This window comes from Pleurodeles waltl, chromosome 5 (genome assembly GCF_031143425.1).
Source record: "Pleurodeles waltl isolate 20211129_DDA chromosome 5, aPleWal1.hap1.20221129, whole genome shotgun sequence".
Classification (NCBI taxonomy): domain Eukaryota; kingdom Metazoa; phylum Chordata; class Amphibia; order Caudata; family Salamandridae; genus Pleurodeles; species Pleurodeles waltl.
In genome coordinates, this window is record NC_090444.1 from 1,588,424,207 (window position 1) to 1,588,443,517 (window position 19,311).

General features: G+C 42.9%; 1 protein-coding gene across 6 annotated transcripts in view; it reads left to right on the plus strand.

The window, feature by feature from the left end:
* The window catches only part of ASAP2 (ArfGAP with SH3 domain, ankyrin repeat and PH domain 2), a 916,066-nt gene that overhangs the window by 264,748 nt on the left and 632,007 nt on the right, over nt 1–19,311 (plus strand). For all 6 annotated transcript variants that reach the window (XM_069235900.1, XM_069235899.1, XM_069235896.1 and 3 more), the window contains exon 6: nt 153–282. In XM_069235900.1, the coding sequence (XP_069092001.1) occupies nt 153–282 (130 nt within the window). The remainder of the gene's footprint in view (nt 1–152; nt 283–19,311) is intronic.

Below are 19,311 nucleotides of genomic sequence, written 5' to 3' on the forward strand. Positions count from 1 at the left end.
CAGGATCTACTTCCTGGTGTGGTAATCCAGAAAGAACTTATGTTTAGTTTTATTTTAATAGAATTAAGCAGCTTGTGTGTGATACACAGATGAACGTATATTCAGGTGGTAATTCCTAACTTTGCCATTCTTCTTGTTTTTTTTTCCTTAAGTACTAAAATCGAAAAGGAAAAAAAAGAACATGCCAAGCTACATGGAATGATCCGCACAGAAATAAGTGGGGCAGAAATTGCAGAAGAAATGGAGAAAGAGAGGAGGTTTTTTCAGCTACAGATGTGTGAGGTAGGATGACACGAAATTGAAATTAATTGAACCATGATGATGGTAACATTTGAATGTAAATTAATGTATTTTTGTTCGATGAAAACAGGCCCATTTCCTGCGCCTTTCTTCATTGCAGCACAAGCCAACGACTTGCACTTTTGTCTGTTGGTCACGGGGAAGTGAGTGTGTTGTTTCATGTTGAAGTGACTTTATGCTGTTCCTTCTATTCTTATTCCTACAACTTTCGGATGGCGATACATCATATAGTCCTAGATTCCAGTGACTTTCTTTCTCCTCCGCTCCTGTTCTGCCTTATTAAAATTGAGCCTTGTTTATTCTGGTACGTTTGGACAGCTCACTGTTGGCTTATTAAATGTAGATAGCTGTGTTCCATTAATTTGCATTTTCTTGTATCCATTATTCTGCGGTTCATAATTTATCTCCATAAAACAACTCTGTTTGGAGAGTGATTATGGTGTTATAGAAGCAAATGTGTGGCTTTCAGAAACATAGTGTTATTACACTATACTGTGGGATCTCCTGCGTATTCGATTTATAATATGCTTCCACTTGAACCAGCTTCAGTTGCAGGTTTGTGAAAGCAGAAAGTAAGGATCTAGGATGTTTTTTTTTTGTAGTAAACATTATCTAGTTCAGAAGCTTGGTTCAGGCCATTTTCTGTGTTTTTTTGTTTTGCTGTACTACTAATGTGGCTTATTTTTTAAGATGATTGTTCTCCACACCCCCACTTCTTGGGTTCTGTTTTATGTCATTTGAAATTATCCATTTCACTGGTTCTTCTAAATGCACCAGTTGCAGAAAGTGTTTTAAGAAAAGCAGCACTTTACATTGAAGTCTAAATATATGTTGGTAGATCCTTACTTTGACATCCTGGTTAGTATTCCTGGCAGAGATGTCCAAATAGGCATAAAATCCCTTAGATTACATATGTTGCATTATAATGGAGGTGATATCGCTAATATCAGGGCTAAGCAAACAGTTTTTCCATTGGACGTACCATGGACTTGAGGATGTGCCAGTTCTGGTTTGTTTTCTTAAAATCATTGTGTGGACAGAAGGCATACTTGTAGATGTTCAGTTTTGAGTCTTTCTTTTCTCTTTCTGCGTAAGGTGTGCCGTTTTGGGGGGAAACAAAGTCCTTTTCTTCGAATTCTCCAATAATTTATTTAAATATCCTATACATCTGGGTTTGATTTTAAGCACCTTTGAGTTCTCAAAGCAGCCGTCCTTAGTAATGCAGTTCCGCCTGATACGTAAGAATTACCCACTTGGTATATTGCGCCAGATTTATCAACATTAGATATTGCAAATTCCAAGTTGCGATTCTTACTGAACTGCAAATGGGAAGTTTCAGTTTCGAATGTATGACAGTTTTCTTTTTAAAATGTAAATTTTTTAAAATTTTATCATTAAATCCTCCAGTGTTGCATCAGCACCAAGTTATCTGTCTCCTTCCTGATTTGTTCCAGACCATAAACTGGCATCGCCTCTTTTGCTGCCTATACCACATTCTAAGCCGTGTACTGTTCAGCTGGCTTCTTCCCTAAGTGTAACCTGACAACACGATCCTCAGTACAACATAATTATCTCTGGGAAATGAAGTTTGCAGTCCGCAATATACAAATTACATTAAATAGGTAGTTTGTATGCAACTTCCATAGACGTGCACAGTACAAATGACAAGTTCTATTTCAATAATCCCTTTCAACACATAATCAGAGCGTAGAAAGCAATAGCTGTAGCAAGCAATATATCTACACATACAAGGTGAATGAAAGACTAGTTACAAGTTCCAAAGATTTCCAGATAATAACAGCTAAATGTCTAAATGAGTGAAACCATTACCACTGGAGACAGAACAGGACAAGAAAGAACATGGGAAGTTGTTTTATGAGCAGTTGACTAAAAGGAGGCTGGCATTGTATAAAGAAGTAAAAAAGATTAAGAGATCATCGTGGGCACGCAGATGCAAATATTTAAAATAACATTGATAAAAAATTCTAACTAAGAATAGGAAACCATTGAAGGAGGAATAATTGAAATCAAATAGAATGTGATTAGTTGAATGAGAAACAGATTGAAAAGGAGGAAGGTTATTAGTAAGTCAACATAAAGATAGTAACACCAACTCTCAAGCAAGACAAAAGAAGTCATAAGATTACTGGCTGACACAAGTCACCATCTCTTCACTTTACAAAATTGATAGCTTCACATGTAAAATATGTGATTTTAAAAATCATGGAAGAATGTGTTTACTTTTATTCAAAAACCCATGCATACTTGAATTTATTGAGAATTAGGATAAGTCAAAGGGATTTCTTTTTAAGACTGGTGAGCTAACTCCACTCCTAAGGTTATCACAGCCTATTCCCAGAAATAAAAGTGGCTTAGAATGGCATTTCAAGAGGCAGAAGCAAGTTGAGCAACAAAGTGATATTCTCAGATATGATTCAAAATGGCCAGTGAGTTGATTCCAAGAGAGTCACTACTTCTCCATATCCTTGCTTATGTGAGGAAACAAAATGGCACCTACCCCAGTGTCAACAGGACTGGCACTGCAGATAAACTAGGCTCAAAAGAAGACAGTAACCATTTATTGGCAAGGTGTAAACCACATGTTAGAGGCAGGAAATTGCCATGGTACAACTAGAATCACCAGCATTTATTTTTTTCAGAGGGAGAGGCTGTGGCACATAGGCAGCATGAATTGAAGGACTGCATCAAAGGAGCTGGACCACCCATCTAGGTGCACTAGAGGCACCACTGCGATGTGACCACTATGGGGCTTGATGAAGAACCCACCCTAGGAAAACTAAACAAAAGGTTGACAAATTGGGCCAGAGAAGGTATTATTTTGCACATAAGCAGTGATCCTGAATTGGGCTCCAAACTCAATAATGACAGTGAATCTGACCATACATTTAATCAGTTAGGAGCTGACTATGCCATGGTAGAACACAATTTGTTGACTTATGGATTTCTTGTAAGCTCATCGAAGAGGCCATTATTAGAACAACAGATCACACTTATTGTAGATGCTTGCTGAACCGGATGAAAAGCCATGATCTCCCATTCTTTTGGGAGTAAGGCAAAACAGAGATACATATATCACTGAGATTCGACCAAATTACATCAAAAGGAGAATGCAGTCAGAGAGAACTGCTTTTGGATGTCCGTCGGCGGGCTAAGCTGTTGGAAAACACTGTGTAACCGTTCCAAGATTTCATAATGGTTGAATATCTAGGTAGGGGATGATAGCAAATTGAATGGTCAAGAGAATGATCGTCTTGACTGGGCGGTGAAAGTGATGGAGAACAGCTCTACTAAAAAGGAAGGTACCTGAAGAAAAGTGGGGTATTATGCAATGAGGCAGGTTAGACTTCACTATGCAGTACCTTAACATTTCACCAAATAGGTCTTTTGAATTCACACTAGTAAATCCCTAGCTCAGGTCTGGTAGTATGGCACAGAGCAGTCAGGCTTTAAAGAGGAACACTTGTTAAAAATTTGAGAGTACCCACTTAAACCATAAGTAATTGACACAACTCGAAGGAAATTCAACACCACTTTATAAAAAAAGCAGATTTTAATATAATTTTAGTCACCAAAATTAAGACAATCTGATGAGTGTAACCAGAGTTATAGATTTTTAAAGGAAACTTAAATCAGTGCATTTCAATCTTGCAAAAGTTTAATGTTGCGGTCAAACAGGAAATGTGCTAGTGACAATTGGTCACTTGCAGGTAGAGTTCAGTGGAAACCACTGAAGGTTAAGGTCATTTGGGTCCCTGGACTAAGCTTGGACAGTCACTTGAATTTTATGTGGCTCATAGGGCCCGGCTGCAGAGTAGTGCTGGCTGTCCCTGGTGCTTAACACAGGTGTTGGGTTTGCTTCTTAGATGGTGCTGGTGAGAAAGGGGATGTAAAATCTCTGGTCTAGGACGACTTGCAGTTGTACAGTTGCAGGGTGATTACCACAGTTATAGTCTTTTGCTCCTTTCCTTTGGGCAGGACCTGAGGTCTCAGATCCAGTTTCTTCTTTGTCCTTTTTTGCAAGTCAATCAGATCTGAGGTCCTGGTGCTAGGGGAGCCCGTTAAATCCTAAATTTAAGGAAATTAGAGGTGTGGGTGCTAGTAGCCTAGTAGACCTCCTAATTTTCTACCATGGCCGGGATGCAAGTGTGCCTGGGGTAGTGCGTTGGAATTGTTCGTCTCTGGGAGGAAGCTACATGCATATCAGAGGGGAAGAGACCTTTGAAACTCACCACTCTGATGTTTCACTTCACTAGCCATCCACCCAGGCAGGCCTTTGTTTCCCACACCTGGGAGAGTTCACACCTCCTGGTAGGGGGGCAGATTCCTGTCTAGCCATCTGGGCATGTTTGGTATCACACGTTGGAATCATACCCCAATACTGTTGCCAGTATTGGCTGTATGATTCCATGCACTCGGGGGGCTCCTTAGAGGACCTCCAGCATTGCTCCTACAAGCTTTCTGGGGTTGTCCGGGTAGTCCACGCTGCTGTGGGAGAAGGAGGTAACCCTTTCCCTTTAAAATAGGTGTTACATTCCTTGGGAAGGGTAGCCTCTCCAAGCCACTAGTCTGCTTTGAAGGGCACACTTGGTGCCCTTCCTTGCATAAACCGGTCTGCACCAGTCCAGGTAACTCCAGTCCCTGTACTGGGGCAAAACTGGACAATGGAAAGGGGAGTAACCACTCCCCTGTCAATCACCACCCCAGGGGTGGTTCCCAGAGATCCTCCAGGTGGCCACTTGATTCTGCCATCTCGGATCCAAGGTCGGCAGAGGCCTCTGGGAGCATCTGAGTGACCAAGTCAGGCAGGTGATGTCACAGCCCCCTCCTGATAGGTAGTCACCTTGCTAGGTGACCACTCCCCCTTCCAGGGCTATTCAGGGTCTCCCTCTTGGGTCTCTCTCTTGGGTGGGTCCTACGATTCGGTGTGCAAGATTCCAGCAGGACTCTTCTGCAACATTTACTTTGAATTCTGGCCACTGGAACCACAACTGGACTTCACAGGAACCTACAATCTGCAGCTACATCGACAACATTGTTTCTCCGGCTCCTTCCAACAACTGCAACATTTACCCAGCTGTGCATCCTCTGAGGGCGATGAGTCTTCAGCCTGCACAAGAAGCAAGAAGTAATCTCCCTGGGAGTGAAGGAGTTACTCCCCTGCACCTGCAGGCCCCAACTACAATAACGACCGGCTGCGTGCATCTCCTCTCCTCCAGAGCTGCGTGGATCCTGCATCACAGGTGGTCTTGGTTGGGCCACTTGGACCTCTCTACCAGCTGTCCAACTTGGGAGACGGTAAGTCCTTGCCTCTCCATGCAGAGGAGTACCCCTGTGCACTGCATCTCTAGCAGCTACCAATGCTTGTTGACATCTCCTCCAAGGAATGTTTAGGCTCTGTGTAGCCCCAGCCCCCAGCACTCTTCCCTGTGATGCACAGCCCCCTGCGTGCTTCTCCTGCGATGTGGCACTTCTTCCAAAGTGTGCTGAGAGGGCCTTACCGGGTCTCCTGTGCTTGCTGCCTGTGGATAGCCTGTGGGGGCTATCTCCTCTTCCTGTGACTCTCCTCACTGTTGAGGGTCACCTGGGACTCCCCTCCATGGGCTGAGTCCTCAGGACCTTGCTGGTCGCCGGCAGCCCCGCATTTCTACTTCAACAGCATTTGCCTTTGCCAAGGCTTGCTGGGGGTTCGTCCACACCACTGACTGACTGCAATACTCCTTCCAGCGTGGGACGTCGACTGCATCACTTCAGGAACTCTTCACCTGCTCCAGTGCTGCACTGCTGACCGTCTTCGTCCATCGTCGATCTTGTCCTGCATCCAAAGACAGGTGGGTAGTGGCTCCTGCCACCACAGACACTCCAACATGAACTAGACTTGGCCCCCATCCTTTCTAGGTCTTCCTCTTCCAGGATCCACCTTTGGTTTCTTGCAGACTTGTCCGAGTCTTGCATTATCCTTTTTTGAAGTCCTTTTGGTGGGGTTGGGGAGAACCAGGTACTTACCTCTCTTCACCTGGTCACTGGTGGGCACTCTGGTACTTACCTTGTATGTTTACTAGTTCCTCCAGCTCCCCTCTACTGATTCCACTTCGTTGGGTGGGGGCTTGGCTTTCGCATTCCACTTTCTTAGTTTATGGTTTGGTGTCCCCCCCAGGCCTTCAGTATTGTCTATTGCTTTCACTGTTTTCTATTGCATTTTATGCTAATTCCTGACTTCTAATGTACATATAATAGTGTGTCTACTTACCTCCAGTTGGGGTATTCCCTATATAGTATTTTGGTATTTTTGTTACAAAAATAAAGGTACTTTATTATGGTAACACTGTGTGTTTCTTTCATGTGCGTAAGGAAGTCCGCACTTAGGAAGTCCAGGAAAATGGAGCCGGAGTTCATAGGGGCACCTTTTCTTCTGCAGGGGTGCCCTCACACACAGGTACCTGCACCCTGCCCTCTGGGCTAGAAGGGCCTGCCATAGGGGTGTCTTACAGTGACCTAGTGCAGTGACCTGAAGTGAAAGGGTGCATGCACCTTTCCAGTCAGGCTGCAATGGCAAGCCTGCAGATGCATTTTACATGGGCGGCATAATATATGCTGTAGCCCAAGGGGAACCCCTGATGCCCCAGTGCGCTGGGTACTCGGGCATCATATACTAGGGACTTATAAGGGGGCACCAGTATTCCAAATGTGGGGTATGTGAAGCCCCAGCAACCAAATTTAGAGGGAGAGAGCACAGTCACTGGGGTCCTGGTTAGCAGGATCCAAGTAAACACAATCAAAACATACTGACAGGCAAAAAGTGGGGGTATGAACTCTTTGTGCGCACACACACACTCACTCACTCACTCCTCCCCCCCCCCCCCAATAACCCAACCATTGTATCATTATAAATTGGTGCTGCGTGATATGTTGTTCCAGAAATCAGCGATCAAGGACTTTCAAGCACAAACTAAAGATGAGACATAAAACAAACTCCAGTGATGTCTAAAATCTTCGGGAAGAGTGTAAGGCAATCTGCTGAACCATTGTTATGTTTGGTTAACTTGTAGAGTCCTTGTCCCAGGAAAGTTCGCTGATGGGTGATCACACAAGATGAGCCTTGCCAGGGTCATTTTTAATTCTTTAAAAAGATAGCCTGATGCCACTTTGTTTGTAATATCTTTTCTGCTCTCGTAACAGGAATGTTCCCTATGTCATGAAATCTGTTTACAAATTGGCTCACACATGAGCTGTGCCTACTCAAGGCAGGTATGCATTACTATTCTCTTTTAGGCCAGCTGTGACCTTTTCAACACACCAGTGGCATTTTGGCCTTTTCCTCTGGCTTGGTCCTTTCCACAGTTTAACTGGGTGCAGATCTGGTGTTTTTGGACCTATTAATTTCAGGTCTGGAAAGGGGCCACTTGTATGATGGGGCCGTATCCCTCATGGATTATGAAGATGTTTAGTTTGAGGTTCTGGCCCATCTTGAGACAGACAGTTTATCACTAGCAACTAAGGCATGTTGTGCTGATATTTTAGTTTGATATGTTGTAGTTGCTTTATGCTATTTATCTCGGAGTAATCTCATGCTGTGTGCATCAGTCCAACATGAGACTTGTGCTGACAAACAACTGGTTCATGGTTTTGTAGTTCTGCTTTTTTTTTTTTTTTTTTTAAACTTCCATCCACAATTTTGTCCTCTAATTTCTTTTCTACAGATATCTATCAGTTTCCTTCTGAAGAACATTTGTAAGTCTTTCCAGTAATGTCAGTATTGATATCCTACTTTATTTAACACTGTCCCGTGTTAAGTTCTTTCACTAAACAGTTCTTAAATTCTTCCACAACTAATGCGACCAGTCATTCTTTGCAGTTTACTCACTAGTTTGTGGTGCACTACTAAATGGAACAATTACATAAATTGGCCTGTAATTCCTTTAAGTCTCTTACATTTAGTTTTTGGGATAGCAGGAAATTAGAAAAGTTTAACATGATTTCACTAACCCATTTTGTCTTCTATGCACGTAGGTCACCTTCCACATTCTCCCATGAGTCTAACATACATTTTACTACATGTTAATGTTTTACCAGATGCTGGAGTCACACTGCTACACAATGGTTTGTAAGTTGTTGATGTTAACCTTGTTCTCTGTATGGCCTTGAAATTATAGAAACCTGTGCATGATGTCAACCATAGCCACAATGTCAAAGTACACTATGTTTTTCATATAGGATAAGGCATAGTTGTCTGGCCTTGCAGTGTTGATAACATCCTAGATTCTGATGGGTACATCTAAATGTGGATTCTTCATCTTTTGAATATCCCCAATGCTCCAGCATTCCACCTAAACTTTTCTTTAGAGCTCTCCCTCATCGACGAGGACGTCACAGTGTTGTATAGCTATTTTAGTCATGTTTTAGACACTTTATTTTAGCAAACTAGGCCTGCCGTTGTGCACTTAAGCCCAGTTACATTTTATTCACCATTGCTTTTTGTTTCTAGCATTAGCCACATTTGCGGTGTTGTTTTATTTTCTCTATCTGTTTGTTCGCCTAGGAAAGCATTACGTTCTTAGCACTGCATTCATTTCACTTTGTACTTTCCTCAAGGCTGCAGTCAGATAGGGTTGCCGGCAAAAGTGGTATGCTGTGTCTCTGACATTCACAGAAACATGCACATCCTTACGTCGGGACGTTTTCCTAAAACATCAATTGTTTTTATTTTAAAAACACTTCTGTGCCCCATGCACATTAGAGGGAGATTCCAGCCAGATGACCACAACCGCATGCTGAATGCTGAGTATCTTTGCTACAGCTGCTTCCTTAGACTACAGAATCTCTGGCCTATATGGGGATGGTGTCTTCCTAGACACCAGGCTTCATTGTTCAGGTATGGGGGTATGATGTCTTCCTGCGGGGGGAAACCTGAATGGCGGATTAGGGCTTATCACACTGTGCTCTAACATAGCTTAGGTAATAACAATATATATATTCCTAGTGACCGTATGGTGGGACTGTTTCTGTGTTTCACTCTCCTTGTCACAAATTTGCTTCTAGTGTGCTTTATCATCCTAGTTTTCGCAGTACATACCATTTTATCTAAGATGTAGTTACTTAAATAAACCTTATTGAACTATACTCTGTTTCTGTTTGTCTTTGCCTGTGTGAATGTATCTGAGAGAAAGGGATGAGATCTGATTGACCAGGATTCCCCTGAGGAGTCCTCATGCGCCCAGTTGCCACAATAATCCCTGTTTTTGGTGGAGATGAGGCACTACTAGTTGGCCGGAAAACCCGGATTAGGCCGACAGGCATCACATGGTATTGTATTGTACTCAGTATCCTATAATTCAGGTGATTCTGCCGCCCAAATTCAGTAGTCTCATTAGGATGATGAGAACCTACGCGACAGCAATGCCCATGGCTCTGCCTGCAACCTCACATGATGTCTCTGGGGCCATAAGAAACACTTGTCGGTGTGCTAATGTCAGTTCCGTTTTTTTCCTTCCCTTCGACGCATAACTGTTTCTGTTGGCTCTCCATTAGTAGTGGTCAAAGTCTATTTGAAATTGTTGCACTTTTTTAATACAGTGTCGGTTCTGTGGAAGGCAGGGTTCAAGCCCTGTAAGGACTGTGAGGGTCAGATGTCAAATACTGACCCTCATTATACTTGCCTTTGGTGTCTTCGATCAGAACATGATGTGGATGCCTGTTCTTCAAAAAATGAGCCCTGTGGCTTTGAAGGAAAGTGAAGCAAAAAAATTTATGGCAAGGGTAAAACAGGAGAAAAGAGGTTGTTGAAAGTCACAACCTCGAGCCAAGTCTCCATCTCCTTATTCATTGAGGTCAGCAACGAAGTACAAGAAGAAGCAGCGTCATTGTCACAGTTCTTGACGGCATTCTTCAAAGGTCAGTGTCTTCTCAGCCAGCTTCAGATGATTGGTGGTGATGGGTATTAGGAAGCCACTCCTGTGCCACCTATGGTGTCGTTCCCTGGCGTCACCTTTGGATCTGGTGCTACAACCAACTACACCTGGCGTGCAGGAAGCATTGCCGGTCTTGAATCCAGAGACTCAGCAGGAGCAGGCATGTTCAGCCTTTCTGCTCCAGGGGGAGATCCTTCCCATTTTTAAGTGCTATGAAAAGCATTTTCATTAGGGCAATGACTCTACCTGGTATGCCTGTGGACCCTGTGGGTCAACTGTCTTTTTTTTGGGGCCTTCAGGCAACATATTAACAGGTGCCATTTTGCCCATTATAAAGATGGGCCAGGTTTCCTGGCCGGCTCGAGCGCTGAGACTGGATCCTGCTAGGAAGACCCACTTCTCCTCTGGCTGTTCTGCCTACTGAATTATAGCCGAAGCCGAGTGGCTCCGGCTTGCTCCATCCTGACATTTAATGCTTTGTCTCTGGTGCCACATTTCACTTATCCAGTGTAACTATTAGGTTCTCCGGCGCCGATACCAGCTCCATGTCACAGGTCAAGAAGAGAGGCCCAAAGGCTTACTGAAGAAGGAAGTTATTTCTTTAGGGAAAAGGATCTTCCAGAACTGGAAGAGAGTGAGATTGTGTCAATAATTCCAGATTCTGAAGGGTTTGAAGATGCAAGTGGTTTGGGCACTTCCCCCTAATGGAAGTTATTGCCCAAAGGTATTCCACCCCCAGAGTTTGCCTCCTACTATTCGGTCATAACAAAAGGCAGCAGAAATGTTGGAATACCGTTTGCTTTCCACAGAATTTAAGTCAAATCTTTTGACTGAGGAGCTTTACTCTTCTTCACCATCTTCAGAACCTTTGTTGCCTTTTAATAATCTATAACAGAGCAAGTTTTGGATGTTTGGCAGAAGCTTGTGACGAATCCTGCTGTTTCCAGACAGATAGCTAGGAGGTATAAATCGGTTCCACGTGATCTGTCCTTTTTGTCAGTACATCTGTCACCTAAAAGTTTGGTAGTGCAGGCTTTGTGTTCCTCAAATGTGGCTCCTGGGTCTTTTCCATCTTCACCAGTAGATAGGGAGTCCAAAAAGATGGAGCAATCATTCAGGGAAGTGTTTTCATCAGGCAGTGTGGCACTAAAGTCCACTAATGCTACTTGCTTGTTTCAAAGGTATATACATGCCCTGATGGATGTGGCTAAGGCAGGCATCACAAAGTTGCCTGAGGATGTTCAAGGGCATTTTATGAGCTTATGAATGATGGTCAAGCTGCAGCTCAGCAAGGCATACAGTTAGAGTTGGAAAGCACTGATTTAGTGGCTAGAGCAATGGGGACTTCAGTTGCCTCAAGAAGACACGCTTGGTTGAGAGGATCTGGCTTCTCTCTGGATGTACAAAATGTCCTCATGGGTTTGCCCTTTGATGAGTTGAGTCTGTCTGGGGCCAAAGCAGATTGGGCCAGAGGTATCAAGATATTTTGGATTCGCAAACAGTGTGACTCGCAAGATTCTACCCTTTGCGAATGCAGAATTGCCTTTCACTGTGTATGAAAGGCATTGCAGTGCAATTTTAGGGAGATCGCATTTTTTGGGATTCCCTAAAATTGCGAATCCGAATAGGGAATTGCATATTGCGATTCCCTAAATAGGAAATCGCAAATAGGGATTTCCTATTTGCGATTTCCTATGCACTTGTATCATGCATTTCCTAAATGCTAACTCAGCATTTAGGAAATTAAATTACCACCAAATCCAATTTGGAGGTAACAATGTGCAATTTTAAAAATGCATTAGAAATGCATTTTTAAAAGTGCCATATAGCACACACATGCCCACAGGGCATATCTGAACTTTACATGTGCACAATTTTTTATTGGGGGGGAGGTATATCAAAGGGGGCCTTATGCCCCCAGCACCCTTGGATTTGCATTACCCAATCTGAGAATTCCTAAAAGGCCCATAGGAATGAATGGAGTTCCATGCCCTAATAGTGATTCCCTAATTGCGATTGCGAATTTTAAGAAATCGCAATTAGGGATTCGCTATTTTCTTACATATCATTTTGCATTTCTCAAATAGCAATTCGGTACTTTGATACATCTGGCCCTTTCTTCCTTGGAAAGGTTTAAAGACAGCAAGACGATAGCCAGATATTTGGGTCTTCAGTTCCAGCCCAAGGATTACAGACAGTTTAGGAGGTTTTAAGGTTTTGGCAAGAGATTGTCCTTTCAAAGCAGACACCAGTACCAGCAGCAGCCATCTAACCCTTTCTATAGAGTTTTTATAGGGGGCCTGGCAAAAGTGGAAACCTTGGAGCTGCCCTTTCCCCATCTTCTGCCTCCTCCTCCTCCTCTTACTCTCCCACAACATCACAGGAAATCAGCCCTAATTTTCCCATCTTAGAGCATGCTTTACAGGTTGGAGGGCATGTTTCCCAGTTTACACTTCAGTGAAGATCTATAATATTGGATCAGTAGGTGTTGAATAGTATAGAAAAGGGGTACACCCTACACTTCCGGACGTTTCCCCCACCTTTTCTTCTCCCAAAAAGGTTTCTTTTCCAAAGACCATCTTTTCTTGCTCTAACAGAAGGTCCTAGCCTTACTTCAAAAGGTTGGTTCCGGTGCAGGGACTGGGTCAGGGTTGCTGTTTTTGCTATTTCCTGATTCCCAAAAAGGACAATTGTTTATCTTCGATCCTAGACCTCGGGGTTTTGAACTGCTTTCTCAAACAGAAAAAGTTTTGAATGCTGACCCTTGCACAGATGGATCAGGTACTGAAAAACGAGGACTGGCTGGTTTTGATCGAATTGCAGCATGTGTATTTTTCCATTCCCATTCTGCAGTCACACAGGAAGTATCTCCGATTCACCGTGGGCTCTCAACATTACCAGTTTGCTGCTCTTCCATTTGGTCTTACTTCAACACCTCAAGTCTTCACAAAGACAGTGGTCTCAGCACATCTCAGATGAAGGAGGGAATATCTGTTTTCCCTTACCTGGACGATTGGTTGATCAAAGCCAAGCCTCCAGGGTTGGCATTGCATCACATGCAATTAACAACTCTGTTGTTGTTCAACCTGGGCTTTTTTATCAACAAGCCCAAATCACACCTAGAGCCCTCTCAGCACACCCTGTTCATAGGGGCAGTACGGGAAACAACGGTGAGTCAAATCATCCCTCCTCTTCAGAGGATTCAGGACATTCAGGCTATGATTCCGATGTTTCAGAATGGAGCTGTGGTTTCAGTCCTGAAGGTCTTGCGCCTGCTAGGTCTGACAGCCTCCTGTATTCTGTTGGTCACCCATGCACGCTTGCACATGAGAGCTGTCCAGTTGCAAGCAGTGGTTTCAGTACAATGGGGATCTCCAGGTGACTGTCAAGATCTCCAGAGACACTGCAGTGCATCTGCAGTGGTGGTGTGTGTCTGGCAATATCTCTTTCAGAAAGCAGTTTCACCTTCCTCCTCTGGTGGACACAGTGATAATAGAGGCCTCCACATTAGGGTGGGGAGCTCATCTGGGGGCTAGGAAGTGAAGGGTCTTTGGCCTGCAGCCGAACAGTTGTTGCACAGTAATCTGCTGGAATTGCAGGCAATACGTGTAGCTCTTAAGGCCTTTCTCCCTTCCTCTTCCAGTCTGTCAAAACAGGTCTTGATGGATAATAGTACAGCAATGTGGTATATAAATAAGCAAGGGGGAGTAGGGTCCTATTCTCTCTGCAGAGATGGTCTACGACTCTGGTCTTGGGCTCAGGATAATCAGATTTGTATGATAACAAATCATCTGGCTGGAGTTCTCAGTACTTGTGCTCACTTTCTCAGCCAGCATTTTCAGGTGATCACGAGTGGCACCTCTATCTGGGGGTAGTTCTTCGCATTTTCCGGATGTGGGGGACTCCTTAGTTAGACCTTTTTGCCACTCAGGAGAACGCACACTGCCTGTCATTCTGCAGCTTCCAGTATCATTTGCAGGGAGCTTTGGGGGATGCGTTTCAAATGAACTGGATCTCTCAGCTGTTTGACGTGTTTCCCCCATACTCTAGATTCCTTGGGTTCTGAGGAAGATTCACCAGTACTGGCCCCAAGCCATCTAAATGGCCCTGGTTAGGACAAAAAGGGTGTGGTACACAGACCTTCTTCACCTCTCTCTGTGCCAACAGCTCTGTCTCCCTCACAGGGCTGACATCCTCTTGCAGTCTCTGGGGCAGGTTCTACACAGCTACCTCCAGAGCCTACACCTACATGCCTGGAGATTGAACTGGGCAACCCAAGTTGACCCCCCCTGATGTGGTGGATGTTATTTTATCGGTCAGAGGAAACTCCACCTAATCAGTTTAATCTGGAAGATGGTCTAAGTTTGCAAAGTGGTGTAGTGAGAATTCTGTGGACGCTTTGAAGGCCTATTCATCTGATATTTTGCGTTTTGCACTCTCCTTGGCTCAGCAATGCTGTGTAGTTGCCACAGTTAAGGGTATTTGTCTGCCATTTCTTTGTTTGCCCAATCAGCCTTCTCTGTTTAATTCCCCTATAGTGTTGACTTTTATTAGGGGATTTACTAACAAGTATCCTCACACTCTGCTCATTATGCTTCAGTGGGATCCTAATTTAGTGCTTACTTATCTTATATGCTCTCCATTTGAAACTTTGCATAGTTGTCCATTAAGGTTACTTACTTTTAAGGCAATTTTTCTGATTGCTGTAATGTCTGCTAGATGAGTTAGTGAGATGCAGGCTTTAAGTGTTAAGTCTCCCTTAACAACATTTTACCGTGATTGGTTGGTTTTGAGAACCAGTGCTACTTTCCTGCCAAAGGTGGTTATTCCCTTGCATTTGGGCCAGTCCATCACCCTTCCTACTTTCTATCCTCCTCCACATCCATCTAAAGAGGAGGAAATGCTTCATCGTTTGGATCGTAAAAGGCTTGTTAGCTTTTAAGTGGACAGAGCTTGTGACTTCTGATTGGATGATAAACTGTTTGTAGGATATGTGGGCAAAATAAAAGGAAAAGCAGTGCATAAAAGGACTTTGTCGCAGTGGACCATCCCCTGCATCAAGATATGCTGTGCTATGGCTCACAAAGAACCTCCAGAAGAATTTAAGCTCATTCCCCTAGAGCAGGGTTCTGCAAAGTTGGTCCTTGAGAGCCGGGTTCATGCCAGATTTTTAGCATATCCACATTTAGAAAAATGTAAAATTCTGAAACATCTTGTTTCTAAATGTGGATATGCTCAAAATCTGGCATGGACCCGGCTCTCCAGGACCGACTTTGCAGAACCCTACCCTAGAGCTACGTCTTCCACTTCTGCTTCAGCTAGAGGTGTCCCTGCAGGTGACCTCTATAAAGCAGCAACTTGGGCCTCCCTTCATACTTTGAGAAGCACTATTTTCTAGACTCTGAAGTGAGGACGGAGGTCACTATGCTAATTCTGTTTTTCAAGATTTTTTGGTTTACGCAGACATGCCCCCTTCTCCGAGTATGGGACTGCTTCGGTACTGTATTCGAAAGGTGAGGAATCTGCAGGTAGATGTATCCATCAGAAGGACAAGTTACTTACCTTCTGTAATGCTTTTTCTGGTGGATACAGTATCTGCCTGCTGATTCCTCACTGACCCATTCACCTCCCCATTGCTTGTCTGCCTATACCAACAAGTGTTTTGTATATATAATTTCAGTTTTTATATGTAAATATTTGGTTTAAGCTTCTATGAACTGTGATTAAAATTTTGAGTTAGTACCATTTGTTTGCTTCGAAGGCACGAAAAAAGGATAAAAACTGACATCAGCACGCCAATGAGTGCTACTTATGGCTCCAGTGACGTCACAGAAGGCTGTGTGCGAACCATGGGCATTGTGACGTCCTCGTCAATGTGGGAGAGTTGTCAAGAAATGTTTTGTTGGAGTACTGGTACATAGGGGATATTCAAAAGGTGAGCAATCTGCAGGTAGATACTGTATCTACCAGAAAAAGCGTTATTGAAGGTAAGTAGGTTGTTCTACAGGATTGATGCGGTTCGGAAGCTTTGTTGGCCTAACAGCCATAAGCAGTTGCACGGGGACACTATCAGCATACCTGTGTCATGTACAATAATTCACCTTATTGTATACCTCCCCATTTTGAATCAAATTCCGACATAAAGTTGAAGATGTGCACTGCAATATTCAAAGCATGTTTCACATTGTTCCCAGTTACAGCTAGGCCAATGAAGAGTACAGTGAACTCTAAATACTTCAGGCTGAAATTCTCCACCCAGTTGTGGACTGTTCGTCTTCGTCTATGAAAGAGTGGGCATGCTTCTGTGAACAGATCTGAAGCAGAGTAGTCTGGGGAAGTACCACTTTGTGGAAACTCCCATAAGAAATTAAAACAACATTTGTACGGTTCCCCTTGCGGTGACCAAAGAAAACACTATTTTGTTAAAATCATGACTATGGGAATTATAAAAAAATCAAGAAAGAGATAATGGCATGCCACATCCAATCCTGAAGGACACACCTGTAAAATCTGTTCATGGGTCCAACTTTCAAACTGAACTCCTATCTCTTGGTGTCTCTGCAGCCTAGAATACATCCCTTCTAGCTGGAGCTCTGGGGAAAAAAGGGCTTGCATGTATTTCAGGGTTTCCTTTCCATGTACCACAAACCATTACTTGGGAATGATGGTCTTGTTCTCTTTGGAAACAGTGCTGCTTAGAATGGGGCTGTTTTCCACTGCGGAGGAACTGAGCTCCAGGAGATGTTACTCTCTCTCTCTCTGGAATCCAGTGGGAGGCTGGGTGCTGCAAAAAGAATTGGCGTTCCCTGGTAACACTCAAGAAGAGCACTCACAACTAGAATGGCACCATCAAGGATGTCCCTTCTTTTTTGGATTTGGAAGGTGGTATCCCTAGCAAAGTGGACAGAACTGCATCCTGATTTCATGCTTTCTGTCCAGGGTCAGTTTTAGTATTTAAAGGTTTCCGATTTAGAGAACTGTGCATTGCTATGCTTCTTTTTCCTTTTAGCTGGTGGATTTGTTGTTGCTATTCACTTTTGTTTTTTTCCCTTTGATTTTAGCTCCAGTTGTTTCTGCTTCAGCCTGCTAGTTAGTATATTTTCCTTCAGTTCCTCTGCTGCTCAATGGTTCTTGGTCCTCTACATCCATCGATTATCTTATGAACTGCTGTCCCAGGAGATACTTCATGCCACTGACTGATTTCATTTGGGCAATACTTATCTTTGTTGTTGAGCAGTCAACAATTATTACAGTGGCTACTGAAAGGAATCACTTTTATCTTGGGGACAAGACCTCTTGTATTAAGAGGCGACCCTCTCTGTCTGCTCTTGATATAGCAATCTTGTTTTTCAGCTGAAGTTGGAAAGCTCTACCTGGAAGTGGCCCAACACCAAGTTCAGTTTTAGGAACACACAGCCCTCAATAACTGTAATCTTTCAGATATTTATTAATTTGTGTTTTTTATTACATGGGATCAGCCTGATGGTATGGCATCCAAATTATGTGGACTAAATATTCTTTACAAAAATATTGCCACATTTTAGTTGATAATTACATTTACACCCATTCAGACCATATTTTATAATCAATATTAAAACAATATTTATGCCAGATTGTATATTTACAAGAATGTACAGACAAACATCCAGACATTATCAGGTTTACAGTGGAAAAGGTGTTAAATCATGTGATACAAGGTAATTTTGCATAAATACATTATTATAGGTTGCTATGTAAAATAAAGTCGAATATTAAAACTCACTTGACAGTAGGTAGTGAACCTATATGCGTGGAAATAATATTGTGCTCACATGGAGGCGATACACAAGAGAGATAACATGGAACAAGTATATTACAGAACACATTATACATAGGAATGTATACAAAGTTGTGACTCAAGTTGGAATTATAGAAGGCCCATCAAGAATAACTGAAATGACAGCTAAAATAATAGACGTCACAGTGAAACTAGCCAAGTGATAAAATTACAGCAAAATACAAATCTCTTTAGCTCTCTTTTGAGGAGTTTGTAAAAAGTGTTTGTTCCGGTAGCTGCTGAAATAGAGTTTGTATATTCTCCTGTTACACGTGGGCAGTTCTTGCATGGCAATGTCTCAACTCTGCAGTTGTCACTCCTTGCCAGAAATGGTCACTTTTTTGCTACGTAATTCAGTGGTCCAGATTGTAGTGTTATTGAATAGTTCATGCAAAGTTCAGTATACTCTTTTTTTCAGTTGGTTGCCACTTCAGTGAGATCATTTTTAGAATAATATGCCCAAACTTTCCAGAACCAGTGGCCACTCTGACCGCTGCGTTCAACTCTGCTTTCAGGGAGCAAGGTGTTATTTTGAAATTCCAGTTGAGTAAGGCCTTATTATGGTCTAATCTTTATAAAACCAGTAATTGATCCACCAATCTTAATTTTTCTTCAAGAAGGAAGGGTTTATTTCCTCTGACATGAAATTGCTTTCCATTAGCTACAAAATTGGCTGGATAGATCTAGATTCTTGTCCTTCTTGACTCCCAGATATTTGGCAAATACATTCATAAGTGGAAGGTTTTCCAATGTGGATAGTGCACATCGACCATTCTTCATTTGAGTGGGATATTTGTACATTCCAGTTGGGGAGGAATAATTCAGTTACTTTGACATAGAAGTGGTATTAGATGGAGTGTTTAACCATAGATCGGGTGGGATACAGATATAAGTTAGATATAACTTAGAGAGTTTAAGAATGTAAAGCCTGTTAGAACTTTTGTTTATTGGAGGAGTGATTAGGCAGTGAGTATGAGATTTTAATACACTGGCTTCCATTGTCCAAGTGTGTTGCAAACCAGTTTATTACCACAAATTTCATTTCCATTTTTCTAGAAGGATGAGAAGGCAGAAAACACCTTTGTCTAAGGTGCAGAAAGCATTATCTTGCTTTATAGCATTGCAGTTTCAGTGTGACAGCTTAGCCTGAAATCAACTGGAAGTTGTTGAGCATATTATTTTCTGCAACAAACTGATTTGATTACTTGTTTCTCCAAGAAACTTTCTTGGATTTTGGCCAGTATGGGTTAGTGAGGCAGAAGACAGAAG